At 39.5% G+C, this 22,271-nt stretch overlaps 2 protein-coding genes across 2 annotated transcripts in view; one reads left to right on the forward strand and one right to left on the reverse strand.

Annotated features, from left to right (window-relative positions):
* cnih3 (cornichon family AMPA receptor auxiliary protein 3) overlaps positions 1-18,529 on the forward strand; it is a 106,895-nt gene extending 88,366 nt beyond the window's left edge. The window contains exons 4-6 of the mRNA XM_062550841.1: positions 7,477-7,589; positions 10,584-10,727; positions 16,809-18,529. Of these exons, the coding sequence (XP_062406825.1) occupies positions 7,477-7,589; positions 10,584-10,727; positions 16,809-16,836 (285 nt within the window). The 3' untranslated portion in view covers positions 16,837-18,529. The remainder of the gene's footprint in view (positions 1-7,476; positions 7,590-10,583; positions 10,728-16,808) is intronic.
* A 976-nt stretch (positions 18,530-19,505) lies between these two features.
* Positions 19,506-20,353, reverse strand: si:dkey-1j5.4 (leucine-rich repeat-containing protein 15). The gene is made up of 2 exons (XM_062551281.1): positions 19,816-20,353; positions 19,506-19,696 (listed from the first exon to the last, which is right to left on the reverse strand). The coding sequence occupies exons 1-2, from the start codon at positions 20,264-20,266 to the stop codon at positions 19,506-19,508; spliced, it is 642 nt and encodes a 213-aa protein (XP_062407265.1). The 5' UTR covers positions 20,267-20,353.
* Positions 20,354-22,271: the final 1,918 nt, after the last annotated feature.

Consider the following 22,271-nt stretch of genomic DNA (forward strand, 5'->3'; position numbering starts at 1 on the left):
CACAGTCCCCACATTGGAGGAAAATTTGCAAGCAACTCCAATAAGCCATGACCAAGTCCGAATGAATGACTCTAAAGCCAAGAGATCCTACGAGTATTTCTACAACCGCCGACACTTTGCCCACCCTCTTCCAGGGTTGCTCACAGGCCAGGCCGTGCGAGTTAAGCTGGACACGGACAAGGGGTGGAAGACCCCTGCTGAGGTGGTGGGAGAGGCGGCGGAACCACGTTCCTACATGGTCCGGATGGCCAATGGTGCAGTGTTGCGGCGCAATAGAAGGCACCTTCAGGCTCTTCCTGAGACCACCGAGCCTGCAGAGCCACAGCCACAGCCACAGCCAGTGGACAGTCCACGACCTGTGCTGGTCACCAGGGATGACGGAGCATCACTGGGGCCCACTGCTCCAGAGACCTTACAGAGGACACCGGCACGGCCTACTCCATCTGGCGGGACCACCAGAGTGACCTCTAGGGGCCGTGAAATCAGACCACCTCTCAGATACGGACTCAATGATTGATTTATGAGATAATGCTTTATTTGGGGTTTTAAGAGAGGGGATGAAGGGAAAAGGTGTTTTGCTGTTCAAATGCACTTTAAGTTGAACAGAGGCGTCATGCAAGGCAAAATTCTTAGGGGGCACAATCAGCGACGTTGCAATAATTTTCCGACGGGGGGGGGGGGTCAATTATTAGATACATATTGAGCTTGCTATATTAGTATAAAGATCCCAAAATCCCAGAATAGACTAATAGGCTACCTTTGAATAGAATAGGCTATTTGGTAGGCTTTAGTTATTTCTCTGTGGCTACTACGTTCACCTGCCTTGCTGTTCTATTTTGAATCTCTCCTGTTGGGGAAGACTATCAAATGGCTTTTAAAATTCAAGTAAACATAGCCTTGTCAGTCGTTAGCCTAGATATAGCGAGCTATACGCAACTGAAACAAAAGTCAAAAACTCTGTAGAACCTAATTCCACATTACGGTTTCATTTACAGTAGGCCTAGGATAAATAGGAACCGACTGTAGGCCTATTGCTCACAAATATACTGTAGTGTAGCCTACGAGAATTTGAACTTGCCTTGGCTTTGACTTCACCTGCCAACACTAACGTAACGTCAACGCATCCCTGAACTTGAAACTTTTCCTCTCCAATCGCGACAGCTTTCAATCACAACGAGTTCTAGCCACGTTTGAAGTGGTAGATCAACCAGTTTGTCCTGGCGGGCTACATCCCACTGCCCATTCACTCCCTGAGAAGCCGGCTTCCCTAAATGCGATTTTGGAGCGTTTGGTGAACTTTGTGATCATCACCAACATTTCCAGGTCCACAAATAATTCCGCTACTTTTTGATATCATCCGAATGTAATGTTGATTTATTGCATAGCCAGCCTACTTACCACTTCAACACCATTGACTGTAGCTGTCCAAACTGTGCAGTTAATTAGCCTAACGTTAACTGTAACAGTTCAACATAAACACAACAATGCGCGCTCAAAGTGCGTGTGCGTTTCTACGGGAACATAGTAGGCTATGCTACAGAAACCAATTTTAGGAAAAGGGCTGATGGCCGGTCTTTAGCTATATGTTTATTACACATCCAGAAGAATACATTTGAGTCGTTATAGGCGCTAGAATTGATTATTATGGAGCATGATCGGAAAGTTATGATTAAAAAAAAAAACAGGGACGAAAAATCAGAGGGGGCACGTGCCCCCTTTACTTCAATGGGCATGATGCCACTGGCTATTTTACCAACTTCAGACTTAACTACAGAGGTTTCTAAGGACATAAAACCCTGTAGTTGTGTGTTATGAGTACTATGTTTCATTTTTAGATGTGAGGTAAGATATGATGGTAGTTTCCCTTGTAATGCCTTATACTGTAAATAAAAAGGACACAGTGTCTTTTTCTCCTATTATAGAGAGAAGACCACCCCACATTCTGGTAAAGTATACAATGATGAGTTCTGAAACCATCACCAGTAAAAATTGTAAAGCACGGTGATGAACCTTATCAAGTGATTTCAATGTGGAAGGGGCTGCATGCACATATAAAACATAACCATAGTCTACCACTGACATTGATTTTTGATTTTCTTGATTTAGATTATTTTAGAACCAATCTAAGGATTTTCAAGGAGTTCTGGACATGGTCAAAAGCACATTAAAGACATGATACTGCTTGCTCTATAGATGTTGCACAAGTATACAGAATTGTATCATATGCATAAAAATGGACTTTGGTCTTGTGATACACAGATATCATTGCTATAGTGCAACCAGTAAATGTGGATTTAAAATGGAATTAGAGGAAAGAAAGGTACAAAGTTATTAATTTGCAAAGGATTCTAACAATTTTGATAAGCATGGAACTTTGGAGATGGGTCTGTAGTTGTTTAAATCATTTGCTTCTCCCCTTTTATGTAAGGGACTTTCCAAACTTAAAGATATGAGTCAGGTTCAGCAATGATAGGGGCAGATAGCTTTCAGAAATGGGGGTCTAACTGTGTGTTCAGACCGAGAGCGACTTGAGCTTCCAAAATCGCTCTGGACGCCCTGTCAAGGATGCCGTGGGAAGCTTGGCCGCTTTGGCCGCTCTGACGTAGTAGCATTCTATGTTCGTTGCTGGTTGTTTGGTCGCTGAACCGCGTCATAGCTCATTACCATAAAGTTGAGCCACTTTCAACTTTCTCTAGTCGCTCAAGACGGCCAAAATGCGACGCCGACGGATTGGTCGCTGCTGGCAGCTGAGAGAAGCCGGCTTCCTTTGAAAATTAATGACTTCCGGAATCTTTGGAAGCTCAAGTCGCCCGCGGTGTGAACGCACGCTTACTCATCTGCACCCACTGAACTTTTCATGCACTTTGAATGGTATAGTGCAAAGAGGACCTTGATTTAATGGTCTGACTCTGAATGAAAAGGAAGAGTTAGGCCTATTGGAAAATGAAAACTCTCCTCAGATTCAATCTCTAATGTAACATCCGTAGGCCTATTGCTTTGTTGATCAAACAGGGTACTACATTAGATAAAATGATTATGAAAGGCATTGCAAATTTCATCTGTTTAATTTAAAACTTTAGAATCCACCATAATCTGTTGGGGAGTGTAGATGAAGGAGTGATTAAGTTATTTAACCATTTAAAAAGTGGATGTAGCCCCTTTTTTACCATGTAACTGTGTGCATTTCTAAGATGTCTGCAAGTTTGCCAATCCCCATCATTATCAGTGAATCTAGCAAGTGGCCAAGCTTTGTTCCTCTGAGACATACAGTAATCTCTTTTACCTCAGTTAAACCAGGGGTTGTATCTGTTCTTCATCTTTAACTTTTGAAGTGGAGCGTGTTTATATGCTAAGATGTTGAAGACAGACAAGAAACACTCTAATGCCAGGTCAGCATTTGAAAAATCAAAGTTGCAAGATCACTGGCATGTACAGTACAGTAGATCATGCAAAGATGTCTGCTCATTCACAGACTATGATTTTGCAACAAATTGAGCGTCAGCGTCAATTCTGGCAGGCAAGTAGTCAAGACGCTGCTAACCGCTGTGGGCATCAGCACATCAGCTGGTCAACTCCCCTCTCTTCTAAATGGCTAGATCCAAACAGGGCGCCTTATTTAAAGCTGCTTAGTTGTTCCTTACTGCTTGCTGCTCGCTTTATGCAACCCACCTCCTCCCCTGCTCCACCCTGTCGTGTATAACATGGCATAGGCTTTATGTCATAGTTGCCGCTCTGTTCATATAGGGGAATAGTTTAGCTCGCTCAGTCTTAAACTGTGTGAGCGCCCCCTAATACTGCTGCTGTCCCCCAGACTCTCTGCTCTTTCATGGTGCTCATGAAAGGTCTGGGTACTCCTCTGAACAGAGCCATACCGCCAAATTTAATTCGTAGTATATTAATTTAAATTGCCTAAGATATTTATTGTCTGTGTTGTTCTTGATGTATGGACCTGACAGAACTAGGGATCATGCAGGGTCACTATTTACAAGACTGCTACTAGATTCTTTTAAATTATTTCCTTCGTGCACTATGAAAAGGAACTCATACAATAGCCTACTCATATCAGTCGTTTTTTCATGTTTCTGCAGCATTGTTTCATCCCTAACAGATATAAAGTTGTTCTGTCACGTAAAATAGGCGACTAATAATTTATAAGAAATTAAATAACAAATAATCATATGGCTACTGTGCTGTCGCCTACTTTGCCCTTTGCTGTTTGGTGGCACTATTGGTTTTTATGTTGTTCAAGTCACAATTTGCATGAGCCACGACTAAAAGACTTGTGATAATATCAAACTTGTTTGATATTGTTGTAACAACAAAACTAGAAACATACTGACTCGACTGACTTCAACCGCTAAGATTGGCACCCTACACTAAATCTTACATCTAACATCGATCTATTTGACAGGAGCATGCTGCGATTCCAGTACAACTCCCATGATTTCTGTCAAACTTTGGAAATTTAGTCACCGTCTGTGAAAACAGACCAAAACCGTACCATGTAAGGCCGCCATAAGATGACTGCTTCAGAACCAAGCAAAGATGTCAACTGTTCACATAAATTACAGAGTGCATCGGGAGTGGCAGGTGGTGGATGGCAAACGCCCACAAAAGCTATAGGATAGTCACCAAATATAATCCTGATGGCTTATAATTCAAATTGACCCATGACAGAGATAGAAACAATCACACATTTTTGTCCGGAATGGAAGGGGCACTTCTATTTAAATACATGGTTGTGTAAAAATCATCAACTATTTGCAAGCACTAAGAAGGTTCGACACAACATGAAACTTTGATTTAAAGTATCATCAGTGTCTCTACACATGAACTCGAACATTGAGAACATTGTTTGTGTACGCAGAGTTTTGAACAACTCAGTTGGTGTTTCTGCTTGCCGCCATCTTGCCAGTCAAGGAGTGAGTTGTCCAGTTGTCCTTTTTAGTAAACTATGCAAGCTTAAAAGTGGCGCTTCCAATGTAATTATGCTTTTAAACAAAAGTTTGATTCAGGTACATTCACAAAAACTCCCTAGGATGCATTTTAGCAAGAGTTATGCTTTAGATTATTTTGTGACAAATTAATTTAAGTGTTTTAAAAAGTTAAAAACATATTATTGCACAGATTAATAACTTATTCACATTGATTACATGTTTTTTGAAACACCTGTGTAATATATTTATTACTGTGTTTTTTGGTATGAATGTGTCTCTTTAATGGCCTGTGCAGACGACACGATTTCAGCCCGATTTTGCCACGATTGTTTCGTGGCCGACACATTGCCATTGTCGGGTCCGAATATTAAGTCAGGAACGACGTTCGAAGGAGGAAGCGTCTTGTAATTCGACATGTTCAACGACCCGCGATTTATTGTCTGCGACATTCTACGACGTTACGACCAAAAGTCTAGCATGTCAGAATTTTTGGGGAATCTCCTACAACTCCTGTGTTGACACTGTACTGTGACGACACACGACGAGAAGGCTACGATAGATGATCTTGTAATGTGGCCACTCTTGCGGCCACGACGCTGCACAATTTTGTGTTTCTCTGATCGCCTAGTCTGACATGGTCAATCATAAAAGATAATCCTGAAAGACAAAAAAGTTGTGTCGTTTTTACAGGCCATAAGGCCTCAAAGTAACACTTTCATGGTAAACACTTTCATGGTATATCAATTTTATTCAGAAAAATTCAAACATTAATTTGAAATAGCAATCGATACAGCTAACTGATCACTAGAACCATTTGAAGAGATGTATTTAATTAACTGTGTTTACTAACATAACAACTAATGTTAACCAGTCAAAAAAAAAATGCTTTTACATTCAATGCAATAAGAAGACTTCGAAGACCAGTTGAGTGCATTTTCATGCACTTTAATTACAGGATACTGAAATTACCTGGAAAACAAAATGTAAAAAATAATATGTATGAAAATTCGTTGAAATGGAGGATGTAGCATTTTGGAATCAAACTCTTCATTATCTAATGAATAGTCAATATCTAACTAACCATTTAGAAATAGATTGTAAATGGTTTGTTAACACACCTTATTATAAAGTGGTATTTCTTTTGAACCAAATCATGCAAAATGTGAATCCTCTGATGGAGGTCACTTCCAAATTTTAAAGTTGCTCTAAGCAATGTTGGTTTCTAAGCTAAACCATTTTTTTTTACCACATATGGCGAACATCACCTCACCATCCGTTAGCTACTTGTGCCCTGAATACACTATAAAAAACACAGTCTCTTTGGACAGCCCAGGCTCCAAAAATTACAACAAAAACTACTTGGTCCAGCTTGGACCATAAAAACATAACAAACTGTTACAGCCAATAGGCAGTGAGATGCGTGTTTAGGAGAGTTTACATTGCACAGGATAGAGGGGGAGGGAGTAGTAAGCTAGCTCTCTGTTTTGTTTGAGCGTCAACAGAAGTGACGTCGCCCAACATCGCTTAGATCACCTTAAATAACAACTTTAAACTAATTTTGATGCTACACAAGAATCCTATGGAGAATGAACTCTCTGATATTGCCAATGTGCTTCTGTGATTTGCACTGTAACATTATTGATCTTGTGGAATCATTACCCTTTTAGCTGGTTACTGGGTACTGTAACCAAACTACCCATCATCATTGTCTGTGACTTAAGACAACAAACTAAACGGGTCAGCATGTTTTTCACACTAAACCATGGTTTCCTTGTGTGCTATACATGCATGCCTATTTTTACATGCACGAGTGGCAGAGTGTAAGCAGGATAACAACCTTCAAGGTGTCCCAATAAACAGAATTAATGATCTTGGCGGAAGTGTTGTGGATTCCTTTGCCTCTAGCCTTGGTTAGCCCAGACAAATCTGGTAACAAATTTGAAATTGTTCTGTAGGTCTAGACCTTCACCAAAAACTTAAGAATCAGTAAATTCAGAACTAGGAATGAAAACTGCTTATGATGCATGATGACGGACAGAGTACAGTTATCAGTGCTGTTCAACTCAACCAATGACTGTGTTGATGTCGTCAGTGGTAAACTATGGACATTTATTTCATTTGGAATTTGGAATACACAACGTTGCAACGTTTGAAAAAATAATTTACAAAAAGGATGCATTTGCTGTACTTCCACTTTGGTAAGAGTTCAGTGTACCAATATCAGCTGAATTTCACTTCTAGTTGCGCCACTTGGAAATAGGGAATAAATGTAAGGTCCCTCAGACCCGTTCTCGATCTCTATTCTGTGTATCGGGACACCCCGGCAGCTGCTATCCTTTACAGCATACATTCATTAGCCTAGATACTACAGTACCATTGCTCTGTGTTGTAAGTGGTAACATTCAGAATGTATTAGTACAAATATAATAGTCATGAAAACCTGTAACATTGACAGTGACTGTTCTCAAAGTATTTGGATCTTGTCTTACTGCTTTTGCTTATGGATCCAAGTAAAAGCTTTTTTGCTTGTTTGTTCCAGCTGGTCCTCCCAGAGTTTGCCATTCATAGCCTTTTTTGCATCATGTTCCTTTGTGCTCAGGAGTGGCTGACAGTGGGACTCAATATCCCTCTCTTGTTCTACAATACATGGAGGTAAACTATATAATGACATGAACATTTCTGAAAGCTGCTGTGAATTGTATTGCATCCTTAATGCAGGGGTGAAATGGAGATCAGTGGGGGAGGTTGTCGGGGCTTGTTTGGTGAGGGTGGAGCTTATATTCAGTTGAAAAGTTCCATTAATTTATTTTATTAAAGGTGCCCTGCCACACAAAAATGTTTTTACTCATATTTTTTCAAATACACTAAATTGCCAAAAGGGTTTAATATGATGTTGGTCCAGCCTTTGAAGCTTTAACTGCTTCAGCTCTTCTGGGAAGGCTTTCCATCAGGTTTAGGAGTGTGTTTATGGGATTTCATGACCATTCTTTCAGAAGTGCATTTGTGAGGTCACTCACTGATGTTGGACGAGGAGACTGGCTCTCAGTCTCCACTCTAAATCATCCCAAAGGTGTTCTATGGGGTTGAGGTCAGGACTCTGTACAGGCCATTCAAGTTCATCCACACCAAACTCTGACATTCATGTCTTTACGGACCTTGCTTTGTGTACCGATGCACAGCAATGTTGGAATAGGAAGGGGCCATTCCCAGACAATGGAATTGTCCAAAATATCTTGGTTGATGCTGAAGCATTCAGAGTTCCTTTCACTGGAACTAAGGGGGCCAAGCCCAGCTCAGGAATGGAGTTGATAGCAGCTGTCGCCAAGCTGTCATGCTATGGAAGAAACCGACTAGGGTTGCCAACCGTCCCGTATTTGACACATAAAAGTCTTGTTCTGTATTGAACTGATACGGAACGCACTTTGTTTCGTATTTTTGAGAGACTGCCAAAAAAAAAAAAAAAAGCAGTTGGGGCCAAAGTGTTGAGGCCAAAATCATGGTGTGAGAGATTGTGTAGGAGTATGTTTCAGACCATTTGGAGTTGAGTGGTACCCTCTTTGTATGACATTTAAAAAATCGCCCTTAGGGTTTAAAAGTTTAGGCCTCAACAGCTTTTTAGTTTTTTTTCCCCCAGAGATACAGCCTTTTTAAAGTGTACTTCCTGTTTTAAACCAACTTCCGGTTATCACAGGAAGTCATAGATGGTCTCAAAAAGCCGCTTTGAAGAGATGAACACATGTATGAGTTTCAAGTCTCAAATTTTCTATCAAGAGATATGAAAAAGTTGGAGACCACCAGATCGGTGGTTGGTGGTTTTTAGCCCTTAACCTCAGTTAACACAGTGGGTTCAAAAGCCATCATAACAGGGGTTATACATTTCACAGTGTTCTCCCTCAGTATCTCATCTGTCTTATATTACATTTTTAGCCTTGTGTGACTTGATCCACTTGGCCATTTTTTACAACTTTTGGACATATTCTAAGGGGTCAATAAAGAGTAAAAATGGGATATAACATTTTTATCCTGTTTATAGGATGGCATTCCGATCCCTCAAACAGAAAAAATGGGTTTAAACCCCATATTGTCCTTCTAAGAGGTTCATAAAAATCGAACCAACACCTCCTTTAGCCAAGACAATTTTTCATCTTTTCTAACTTCAGACATGTACTGAGGGGATATTAAAATGGACAGGTCGGATCTACCACATTCACATGGTCTACAAAGTGGCATACTATTGCAGGAGAAAAGAACTGTTGGATTTGCATTTCATCTTGTCCTTGAAAAAAGGCAATGAAATTGGCATTTTTAGGAAAAAACACCATTTTGGCCATCTTTGAAGGCCCATAGCCTCGAAATACGAAAACTTGCCATTTCAATTTTTTTTCAACATGTTCTCTTACTCATGGACTATATATATGTAAAGTTTTAAAAATGTGAGTGCTATCCATTCATGACCATAAGAGAACAAAAACAGTTTTTTTGTTTTTCATTGCTTTAAAAAAATATGGGTTTGTTTCGATGAATAAGTCTTCAATGGTGGGAAGGACTATAATTCCTTTGTGATATTGGACAACTAAACAGGGTACTACCCCAGTGTTCAAATTTTTAGAAAATAATATGGTAGAGGGGTTTTAAAAAAAGTGGTGCTCATTAAATACAGGCATTTTCAGCCTTTTTTTAGGACACGTCTATCCACATTTGAAGAGCCATATCTCAGAAACTAAACAAGACACCAAGCTAAAATTTTGGTTTTCCTCTAATGAGACATGGAGGAACATTTTGACCAAAAATCAGGAAAAACTTAGGACCATGGTGTTGGACCTGTTCCAACTGATATGGAATTGCCCATACGGCGGCCATCTTGAATTTATGGACAAAATTTAACATGCCCCAAGTCTTAATCTGTTTCAATAGGGGTTCTGACCAGGAATCCATTGAGAAAACTTTGACAGAAAACTAGGTCCAAAAAGTTGAGCAAATGACCTGTCTATTAGCTATTATAGCCTAGCAAGCCAAACTATACAGAAATGTATAGTCTGGGGTCGGACTATTCACAGAGCTGAAGCCTGTAGGTGGGATGAACCGGTGTCTTTCAAACTACTCTGCACGTAATAGGCCAGCACTTGTGACCAATCGTAGCCGGTCGGCAAAACGGCAAATACATCCTTCTTTAAAACTAATGACTTTCTGCTCAACCTTAAAAAAGAAAAGCCCAAGTCTAACTCTTCCCAAGCCGATACAAATGAGCTCGCTTCCTTAGCCTCATCTATCTTTTGTTGTTCTCTATGGTTGTTGCTACACGGTCTCACACCCAACTCGTCGAACGAGGACGCATGGTCAAGCCCCTTGGCGTCAATATCGGAAGCCGAAGGTGCCTCGCAGCTCTGTCGTCACCATGCTAAGGCGGGCTCAAGGACTCTGTACACAGATGAGCGTTATGATTGGATAGGCTGGCCTGGAGTCGAACGCAGGCTTGGCCTCAACGGTGCGACCCTAGACCATCCCGCTAGGCAAAAATGTTTTTGGCCGCTAGGGTGCGTCTAGATTTCTAGGCTATAGCTATTATGTGACAGCGGGCATTCTGTTCTTGTTTGATTACTTTACCCATTTTAATTACTGTACTCAGTATATTTTCCTCTTTGACAGGTACTTCCATAGTCCAACGGACACAAAAGAAGTTCTCTATGACCCTGCCTCTGTCATGAATGGAGACACACTGAAGTTTTGCCAAAAAGAGGCATGGTGCAAGATGTCCTTCTTTGTGCTTTCCTTTTTCTACTATCTATACTGGTGGGTGGTCTTATTTTGTCTTCTATGACCAGTGTTTTGTGTCCCACATAAAACTTTATAGATGTGTGAATCCAAATCAGAAAATATTGTAGCTTTTATCTTACTATCTTGTGTAGTCTCCACACACTCAGGTTTTTAATTTATGGATTGATTGATTTGTTTTATTAGTGTTTACTGGACCTGAGTTGTGATTTGATGCTCCAGTGGTAATAGTGAGGTATTTTGTTTACTCTGACACCTTTCTCCAGTCTGAGCCAAGCTCACCCCCTTACAACAGCCTTCACTATTTGCCTTCACTGTGCTCCCCTGCTATGTTTTCACATTAGCCTTATCCCCAGTGATGTTGGAAATCTGTCGACAACCTGTTTCCTTCCCACTCTGCATGTCCTGTTTTCTGAACCCCTGTTGCTTTGCAGAGGGTTCCTTATTACAGTGCATGAAAATGCACTGTACTGTTCTTCCAAGGCTTCTTCTTCTTATTATTATTCCGCTGATCAAATTCATTTTTTCTATTCAGCTTGAACCGTTTAACTTAGAAACTTCATTCAAACGTCGCAACGTAGGTCTTAAATAGGGGAAGGCTGCTATGTATTTTTCAACTTTGTAACTTTTATACTTTTTAAACTATAAATTAAAAACTATTACAAATTTCCCCATAGACTTAACATTGGCCTCTATGACATCACAATCGGATCATTAAGCAATTAGAATCTTATGCCAGGTGGCCAGCCCCAGCTGCTGCAGCCCTCTCTCTCTCAGGCTTTAAGCATACAATCTCTCTGTGAAGACTACATATCCTGTTAACTGTTTCCTCTTTCCACAACTGTTTCAAATAAAAGTCCTCACTGCAATAATACACTATTAAATCATTTAACCACTGAAACTACTCAACTATTTAACTGTTCAACCATTCCAACTGTCAGTTATCATCAACTATGCCTCCAGTCAACTAAATGAAACCTCCATGTACCTAGCAACCAATATAGCAACCATTAAATTTAAGCGTTTTTGACAGTTTCCATAGCAACCAACATGATTATACTACATTAACTTCTTTATTCCTGATAGTGGGCACCATGGATACCCTAGCAACTACTGTTTCAAAATAAAAGTCCTCACTAGCAAGTTAGCATTGTTAACATGGTTAGCATAGTTAGCATTGTTAGCATAGTTAGCATTTTTAGCACAACTGCTAAAATGATTAGCTAAGTTAGCTAATCAAGCTGGTTAGCATTGTTAGCATAGTTAGCATTGTTAGCATACTTAGCATTTTTAGCACAACTGCTAAAATGATTAGCTAAGTTTGCTAATCAATGTGGTTAGCATTGTTAACATAGTTAGCAATGTTAGCATAGTTAGCATTTTTAGCATTACTGCTAGAAATCATCAGCTAAGTTAACTTATCAACCTGGTTAGCATTGTTAGCATAGTTAACATTTTAGAATACCTTGACCTTAGAAAGTATTAGTTAAGTTAGAACAGGATTGTTTAAGCTTTAAAATGTCTACCTTAACACTATCAACTCTCTTTAAACTATGCAACCACCATGTTTACCCTAGCTACACCTTAGTAACCATATCTATTTTTTTTTGCATTTTCATGCACTGGTAATTCCTTGGAATTGCATTTCTAGTTCTCTCTTATAATTTGGAATTATTTTTTATTTCACATTTATGCAGAAATTGAGAACTCATTAAAGGCATACTTCGGTATTTTACACTTTAAGCCCATTTTCTGTATTGCCTAGGATGCAAACGAGTGGTTGACACAGAAATCTCGAAGATTGATCCTGTTGCTGCAATTTGGCTGCTTTAGAATGTTCTCTGTATGGCTTCAGCACTGCTCTCTATGGGCCAAGATGATTCGGTCCTTAAAACACCCCTAAACGTTCGTTTTAAAAAATGTGCAATTCACCGAGTGGTTACCACCAGCTGTTATAGCGAGACAAGCAGTTTTCATTCATTCGTTTATGTGCGGTGTGCTATTGCGTAGCCAAGTAACCTAAATTGAGTTTCTTTTTTAAAATTAGGTTATGCACGATTTCTTGAGATCAATGTGTTGGAGACCCATGGTGTAGGACAACGACTTTTGCCAACAGCAAACCAACCAACAATAGAAAATAGGCATATTATAAAGAGCTAAGGCTATATGCAGCTCCAGTGAGTTCTGGCGTTCTTTCTCTTATTTGTTAAAGCACTCACTGATTGGTGATTTTTAAAAACTGGACTGCCAGAATAATTTGGCTGAGCCAAATAATTTCAGTGTGGGTCAGCTTTGGCCGCCTGATGCCGACCCATGGTAATCGCGTTACGGCTGACAGCCCTAAAACAATCATAATGTAACCATCTCCTTGCTTAACTAGTTGTAGCCTAACTGTCGCTAGCTAGTTCAGGTTTATTGTAATAGAATAGAATAGAATAAGTCTTTAATTGTCCACCTGGGTGGAAAGTTGTCTTTGACTCACCAGAACACAGAATAAACAAACACATTTCTCGTAAACATATTAACTGGACATACAGGACATACTGGACAGTAGATGTCACAAACCAATCTTTCTGCCAATTAACATCAGCCTATTACTTTGTTGAGTCCATGCCAAACTCCGATGTTGATCCGTTATCACTTTGCACCCTCGATTGACGTTTACCACAGTAGCCTAAATATGTGTGGATTGTTTGAACTCTTTTGGACACAGATCCGCCGTTTATAAGGGCATAGCGCACGTAATCCATCATTCAATCTATATGGACGAAATTCTCGCTTGTCCCACCGGCAAACGCTCTGAGGTCTCGGGGCCCCCTAGTGGCTCGGGGCTCCAAGCAGTTGCCTGCCTTGGCTGTTGACAAGGGGGGAAATTCTCCCATGCGCGTAAGGGTGTGTAAGTCCAAAAAAACGCGCAACTACGCGCATTTCCCTCTAAGCGGATTCTGCCATACACTGAAATCGCCCATTTACGCGTGGTAGAGAGAGTTGCGCGTTTTGGGTGGAGCAACCCCAAAATCTGGGCGTTTCTTATATATACAACTCTTGCGCGCATTCTGCCATGGCTTAAGCAACTTTTCCTGCTATGCACTCTGGAGGGCTGGAATAAGGTCGAGCGCCACTACAAGGTGAAACAGCATATTGCTCATGTCGGCAGAAGGCCTAGTTCTAAATACATATAGGCAACACGGAATTTACAAATTGACATTAAAGTATCAAATGTGATGCTTATAAGCTGATACAGCTTCATGTTTTCCGCATTACAGTGTCACACGGTGGCATATTTCACGCCATTACCTTCACTGGCTTCATAGGCTACATTGTTGAATAGTGAAATTCCCGTGACAATCACCCACTTTCAGTATTGGAGCTTACCGATTATGCATCTTCAGTTTTAACTTGACGAGAAGTCATAATCCCATAGTATACTTCGTTCGAATCTGTCCGTTTCTTTCCAACTTCACCGAAGTCATCCATACATTTGCACAGACGTCTGCACTATAGTGGAGCAGCATAGTTTATTCTGTCGTCTTTTCGTTATGCCAGTCTCTCTACTGTGTTCGAAGCTGCAGATATCAGTCTACATATTTCTTAGCATAGATAAATTTATATTATGCGAGGCAGCTGTCAGCAAAACCTTTTTGTCAACCGTGAGTTTTTGAATTATAAATCTACACAGCTCAAGCACGTCTTGACTCTATAAACAAACGTCAAAGCAAAAGTGAAATTTCGTTAAGTAATTTCTTTGTTAAGCTATGTGATGACACCATTTTACTGTAGGCAGTTCTTTATTCAGTTCACCTTGCATATGTTTTCAAAGACTGGTTGGTGTTCTTTCTGCATTTAAATGGCATTCAGAAGGTCAATGACAAAGTCCACGTTCCACGTTTTCATATCTACCACCTCCTTAATTTAGGCTGATAAGTCTGGTTATTTTTTAAAATAAATCACACCTCTTTCATAAGGCCACCTTGATTTGGAATTTACGCTATGTGGGTGTGTCATAAACTGGGACGGCAGAATGCGCGTAAAACATTGGTGCGCAACAGCCACGTGTACCAAAAGCTTAAGCGCTATTTACGTGCGAAGGGGAGAATTCCCCCCAAGGTGCGCCCCTGATGTTGATAGACAAATAGATGAATGGATGGATGAATTTCTTGATGTAGACATGTGTAATGTTTTGGGACTCTATAAGTGAAATTAAATCAAAATTTAACTGTAGACAGATGTAGCCTACAGATGGATGGATGAATAAGTAATAAGTAAGCGTTACTTGAGAATGGCCATTTCCCTCACGCGTTGCCTGATTCACGCTCTGCGTGAAATGTATTACAGCTGCATTACAACTTACCGCCACGAGGTGGCAGTACAGTCCGCTGTAGCATTGCTGCGGTGTGATTGATACTGAAGCCCAGCTCTACTCATTCAATAGGCGGCCAGGAAGCAACCTCTAAGTGGCCCAGCCCATATAGTATATTTCGGAGCTTTCGGAAATGCCAACAGAAATCCCTAGTAGCCTAGTCACCTACAGACTGATTGGTGCTTCTTTTTTATGTGTAGACACCTAGGGCAAGTTGCTGACGAGGTTTGGCGCTGTTTTGAGCAATATTAGTGGCTTAAAAATGCGAATTTGAAAGCGTATGGCTGTAGGCCCTATGCTAACCCTCTGTTTGCTATTTTGGGCTGGAGCTCTTGCCCGTGCTAGCTCGGTACTGCCTGATCAACGAAAAATGCTTCTTCCATGGCTTAGTTGATGTATTTTCATTCAGAAAAACAAAGTTTTTTCAATTTCCGCCAAACTTACGCTTTAAGTAAACCCTACTTTCCAGAACTGATGAGGGAACTGCCAGTGAGTGCACACATTGAAACGTGAGAGGTATGTATCAACTCGTCTTAGTTAAGGGAATAACATCATTTAATATGAAAAAATGGTGAAGTGTTCCTTTAAATATATTGTTGCCCTCGCAGCACTTCATCAGCCTTGGCTGTGTGTGGCTGTAGCAGCCCCTACTTGCAGTTTCCCAAATATTAAAAAAGTAGGCTAGCACTCACAAAAAAACTGTTTGGAAGTCTATATTTGCAATCTTTAAGGTAAGTACAAGCAACCCCTTCTCCTCTCTGATGAACTTGCATGTGTGCAGGGTAGACGTGAAGGCTGATAATTATTCATTTTAGGCCTACTGTTAGGTACTGTAATAATCCCAGATCTCATAGAAAGTTATTAAAATGTGTGCCCTCCTCACATGGAAGATCTAACTTTTTTTTTTCCTTTTTATTATTATGACCACCACACAGCGAAGCGGTGGTCTTAATAAGCTTAGTCAGTTTTTTTCTTATTTTTTTTCCTCAGTAACTTTCCGTCAAGGATTCCCAGGACACTGAAAGACCTAGGTGCATGAAACTTGGTGGGCATGTAGCCCCGCAAGTATGACACGGAACCATTGTTTTTCATTTTGATCCTTCACACCGTGTGTGTGTGTGTGTGTGTGTGTGTGTGTGTGTGTGTGTGTGTGTGTGTGTGTGTGTGTGTGTGTGTGTGTTGTTTGTGTGTGTGTGTGTGTGTGTGTGTGTCTGCACATGTGTGCATGTATCTTTATATGTGTGTGTGCATGCGTGTGCGTAGTGTACAATCCCTATATGCATATTGATTTATGTATGGTCCCTTATGAACCAAATTACACAAAACTTGGCATCCATTCAGAGGGTATCATAATGATACACAACCACAACCATTCTATATCTGACAGACAATCCAAATGGTCTACAAGAAACCTCAGACTGCTAACTTTCATTAACACCAAGATTATGCTTCTACACAAAGGGTTTCATGTGCAGTAATCAGTACACATTTTGAATATAGCCCTAATAGGAATTAAATCATCCATTCAAAATGAACTTTTTTTTGCTGTAATAGTCATTTACATTATCAATATCAGCAATGTCTTTCTAATCTGTAAAAAAATGTTTAATTCAAATATTTATTGTCCATGATTCCAAACTTTCAACTAGACGTGTACGTAACAAACATTGCATTTTCATTCTAGACTGTGACAGAAGACTTCACTGTGGATGATGAATTCTTCTCTTATTTTCTCACAGTATGATCTACTCTCTGGTCCCATCATAACAGAAAATCACTCCCCACCAAAGGAACTTGACATCAGGGATTGTTTTCTGAAATTCAAGTATTGTACAAGCAATGGAAATACTACATGGACATGGACAACATCCATTTTTGTTGATTGATTGATGAACTGGAATCTTTATATTTTTCCATCTATTTTTGTTTTAAAATGAATGAACAAATTCATCGCATGTCAACAAATTATTATTATTATGTTATGCTATGTGACCGGAAAAGCAATATCTGGGCATCTTTGATTTGTTTGGGTAACAGTTATAGTGACTACATTGATTAATATGTAGCAGGAACATAAGAGTAACTCAGCAAGTAATTATTAAGTGTGAGCCTGTGATGACATTTGCATTTGCTAACTCAAAATTAAATGAAGAGTATAGTGAAATGATTGCAGACTAATGCAGCAAGTAATGCTTATTTTAACAAACATCTAGTAAACAATCTAGGTCCACCTACAAAGTACTTTTGCAGACAATCAAAAAATATGGAAATACAGTGGGGAGGACATGTATTTGATACCATGCTAAAGTCGCCTAAAAAGGGGAATATAAAATAATCAGTTGACATTTGATCTTAATGCCTTAATTAAAAAAAATGAGTAAAAATCAAACCGCTAAGGACACCAATTTTCTTTGTGAAAAATGTATCGTAAATAGATAAATGTTCTTCTTTAAATGCTACGGGGCATAAGTATTTGACCCCTGTTAAATTCCCATTGGAGCAGGAGGATTTTTTATGTTTTTATTTTTAAAGGCCAGCTATTTCATGGATCCAGGATGTTATGCATCCTGATAAAGTTCCCTTGGTCTTTGAAATTAAAATAGCCCCACATCATCACATACCCTTCACCATAGCTAGAGATTGGCATGGTGTTTTTTTCCAGTTGGCCTATTAGCCTGTTTGATTGGCATTGAGCTCAATAAGCATAAGATCAATTGTCAAATGAAAAGAGATTTTATATCCCCTTTTTAGGCAACTTTAGCATGGTATCAAATACATGTCCTCCCAACTGTATGTGTTGAAGGACGAGGTTATTCTCGATTGATAAATGAGGGCCATTGCCTTTTTTTCTGAAGACCTTGAATATTTCAGGAAGACAATTTACAACGACTGGCTGGAGTTCTTTGTGTCTCTGGCACAACATAATGAATATAGTCCCAGTAGCAACTTACATGAAGAAATCAGAGAGGCCTAATTATGTGTTGCTGGTGCTGCTATCACTGTTGTTCACACAGAAATATTGGTTGTCTAGAGAACTACACATTCACATTGGCCATGGCATCTGTAATGCTGACCATTTGTGGAGATAATGATCAGCTTGTTGAAACAATGTAGATGTGTCCCACTTGAAATACGAATGTTGCACTAACCCTAACCCATGTCCAACAGTAGCCTATATGCATGTGTGGAGTACAGGAGTGTGAATGAATGGCTTTTGTCCATGACTATTTTGTGCCAAATCATTTTTGAATAATTGTAGTCTGTGGTACTGTGGAGCCATGGATTTTTTTTTTTGTGATTATTAGTGTTTTGTGGAGTTTCATGTTAGAACCCTGGCTTAATTATGGACAATGTTTACTACAATTTTTTAAGTACAAATTTGCTTACTATTTATAAGTGTTGTATTAAACAGTCTATTCCCAGACAAAGAATAACAGGTCTTCCAGTATGCTATGTTATTATCGACAGTGTTCGTATATTTCATTATATTTACAATAAATGTTACTGAAACTTCTGGAGATAGTGCTTACATTGCTTTTTATTCCAATCAGGAGTTCATAACTCCATTAAATTAAATGAGCCAACATGTTTTGATGCATAATGTTTTTAATTACAAGTTAGGCTACTTTTACTGTTGCCACGACCAAATGGACTCAACATGTTTTCACAAAATTGAGGAAAATATCGTCACTCGCTAGTCTTGCCTGTTGAATTTCTAAACTATATGAATCTAAATAATTAGTCCAAAAGTGTTATCTGATAACAGGCTATTGTAGGTCGTATTCATGGAAAAAGCCTTAATCAACCTCTATATTATTTTAGAACCAAGTAGAAAGGTTCTCCTCTCTTTATAACACATAATCACCACCCACCACAGTAACCTACTCCCCTTTGTGGAATTTAGAGGTGGAATGACAGGGAATTACAAGGGAAGCTTATTCAGTACTGTCAATCCTATGCGATATTTCCCCTTACATGCTGTGAAGCCAAAAAAAAAAAAAAAAAAGCAGCAGGGAGAATACGATGGGTTACCCCTTCTTCACTCCCTTCAAGATATTAGATAATAAGAAAGTCATGTCATGTCAAGATGTCCTAAAGTGCTGCCTAAAAATACAAACAATAACATCTCACTAATGTCACTAGCAAGCCAATACAGAGATCCAGATGTTATAGATATAACTAATTTCAAGCAGGTTTTACAAAAACACAAAGGGAGACAGTGATATATGTATATATAAATACTGTATATATATAACTATATAAAAATAGCTAAATCAATTCAAACAAGCAAAAACAAGGTAAATGACATTCTAACATCCCATTGTAAAGGAGGTAATTGCAGATAAAGCAAAGTAACCAGTAATAAATCAAAGGTCACAACACCTCTATATTTGTGTTTAGGAGTTATGCAAACTATGAAACTGCACATAGGTTCTCTAAACTGTACAGTGAAGGCTCTGAGATGTCAGAGTGTGGAGTGGTTTTTCACGAAAGTCCTCTGGGCCAGCACAATGTAATTTTTCTAAAGGAGACTGGTTGACCTTTGCTTGAGCTATCCATTGTACCAGAGAATTAATATTGCAGTCACACATCCAAGGATTATCATGGAGATATACTTCCTTCAGACCTGACAAAAAAAAAAACAGTATGAAGTTAGTGTAGAATTTGTCCCCCTACCAACCCATGAACTAATAGGTGTTAACGGCAATATAGTGTACAGTATACTACCTTGAAGACATCACTTACCCTGCAGATTGGCTAGCATATTACCATCAATAGTTTGCATCCTGTTCCCGCTCAGAGCCACCTGCATGAGCTTTGGTATGTGTCTAAACACATCTGCTGGCAGCTTGTCTATCTCGTTGTTCCTGAGGTACAGCTCTTGCAGATTGTGCAGGCCTTCGAATGTGGAGGATGTGAGTGCTGTGAGATGATTATTATCCAGAACTAGCATCTCCAGCCCAGTCAATGGCTTGAAAGTTCCAACAGGGATGTTCTTCAGGTTGTTGTTGTCTAAGTTCAGGAAGAGTAGCTCTTGGAGGCCAACAAAAGCTTTGCGGGACATTTTTTGAATCTTATTCAAAGCCAAGTCCAGTACCTTGAGGGCAATTAACGGTTTGAATCCATTTGGGGGGAGTGTTGTTAGAGAGTTAAGAGGAAGGTCAAGATCTGATAGGTTTCTCATACCAGTGAACATATCTGATTTGATAGTAGCTATCTGATTCTGTCCCAAAAGAAGGAAGCGTAAACTGAGGAGGTCTTTGAAACCTTTTGATGGCAGTTTGCTGATCTGATTTCCATACAAGTTCAGAAGCATCAATTTCCTCCCACCAGCGAAAGCTTGAGGATGTATTGATTTGATCACATTGCGTTCAAGGTTTACACTCTCAATATTTGGAGTCACACTAAGAATATTAGGACGAATATCTTCCAATCGATTTTCCCCTTGGGAACAAATAAAACAAAAGCTGAGATTTTACTTGCGGCAGACCTAAATAGATCATTCAAATAATGTATTCATCTCCTTGAGGCATATAATGGGCTAAGACTATAACAAATAATGGAAGAATGTGTCTGATTTAATTTACATCTAAATTTTATTTAACATTTAATTTATTTTATCACTCATTTACCATGATATAAAACACATTATCTTACCCATTTTCAAAACCCATGTATCCATAGGGAGATTGGACGGAAAAGTAGAAAATCCTCTCTTGTGGCAGTTGACTTCAGACCTTTCAGGACTAGTTTTCTGAGTACACCGGCAATTATCAGGACAGCTTTCAGCTGCATTTATTCCCCAGAGAACCAAAATGGGCAGCCATGTGATGAGCCTCATGACCCTAGGAAAGAAATATAATCCACAACAGTGAACTGTGATATCAATGAAATTATACTTTTGATATCTAAGTTAGCTAATAAATGGCTATTTAATCAAATTCCCTGCCCGGACCCTATTATTTCAGACCTTTGATTTCCTTGCTCTTAACCTAATGTCTTGACTGTTTTCTTCTTTTGGAACCATCTTTCCCCTGAGGCTGGTAATTTATCCAAATTCATCATGAAGCAACACACCCCTGTAATGTCACAGTGCCTAGAGAATTATGACAGGGTTCTACGAAATTGTGGTTTGTGTGCCAAAAGGAGAAGAAATTACATCATAGTGTAAAAGACCGATCTGCAAAAGAAAGAACTGTTTCAGAAAGTTAATATGCTGGATATGGCTCGTAGACTTGGCTCTCTGCCTTTGACATCCCTCCTTTGGAACTGATTCAAAGTAAATATATGGCACCAGTCAGTGTTTGTGAATGGATTACCAACGTTTCAACAGAAGGGAATCAGTAGGCTGTGTTTGGCCTTGGGCTTTCTCCTTGGGCTCTGAAAATCACATTGAGACTGAGACATTGAGGTTTGTTCTCAATAGCACTGTATGATAAATATAAATATGTATGGTACAGTGGTTACTATTGTTACTTTCCAAGCAATTGTATCCCATGTCCAATGCCTTTGTAGGTTGCATTGAACAAAAGTCTCCTTTAAATATCAGGGCCTGTATTCACAAGCATCTTAATCTTATGCTCATCATAACTGGCCAATTTGTGACAAATCAATAGATGGTAGTCTGTGCACAATCAACCTCACCCTTACCCTCCAAGCATTAATGCACAAAGACGTTGCTAATTGATATACTGTAGCATTCGGAGAGGATGAGGCGTTATAACATTGGAAGGAAGTGACATAACATTGTGAGGTGCGGTTTTAAGTTTAGGGTGGGAATGAGAGACAACACAGTATCAGAGAATGTTTAATAGGGAGAGAACCGCCACTCTCAAAATACTTCCGGATGGTACTGCAACGAGAGGGCGATCGCGAGCAAGTGGAGAATGAATGGAGGTGAATGGAGTTGTACTCCTAAAATCCACTTTTCTCTGGATATCATTTTTTGTGTTGAAATCGGAATATTGCATGCAAAAGGGGGGGTCAAAGAAAATAGATTTTTAGATTTTTTTAAGTCACTTAATTGTTCTAAAAAGCCTTTCAAACGTGTCAATGACGTCATTCATTAGCAGGATGCTAATGTGTTATGGGCAACGCCTAATCCTGTAAGAAACTAAAGGGCCACAAGAACTTGTTCATTCAACTTTCAACCTATAATCCATATTGAGCTAGCAGAGACTAAGGTGCTGTTTACACGACAA

This window comes from Sardina pilchardus, chromosome 12 (assembly GCF_963854185.1).
Source record: "Sardina pilchardus chromosome 12, fSarPil1.1, whole genome shotgun sequence".
Taxonomy (NCBI): Eukaryota; Metazoa; Chordata; class Actinopteri; order Clupeiformes; family Clupeidae; genus Sardina; species Sardina pilchardus.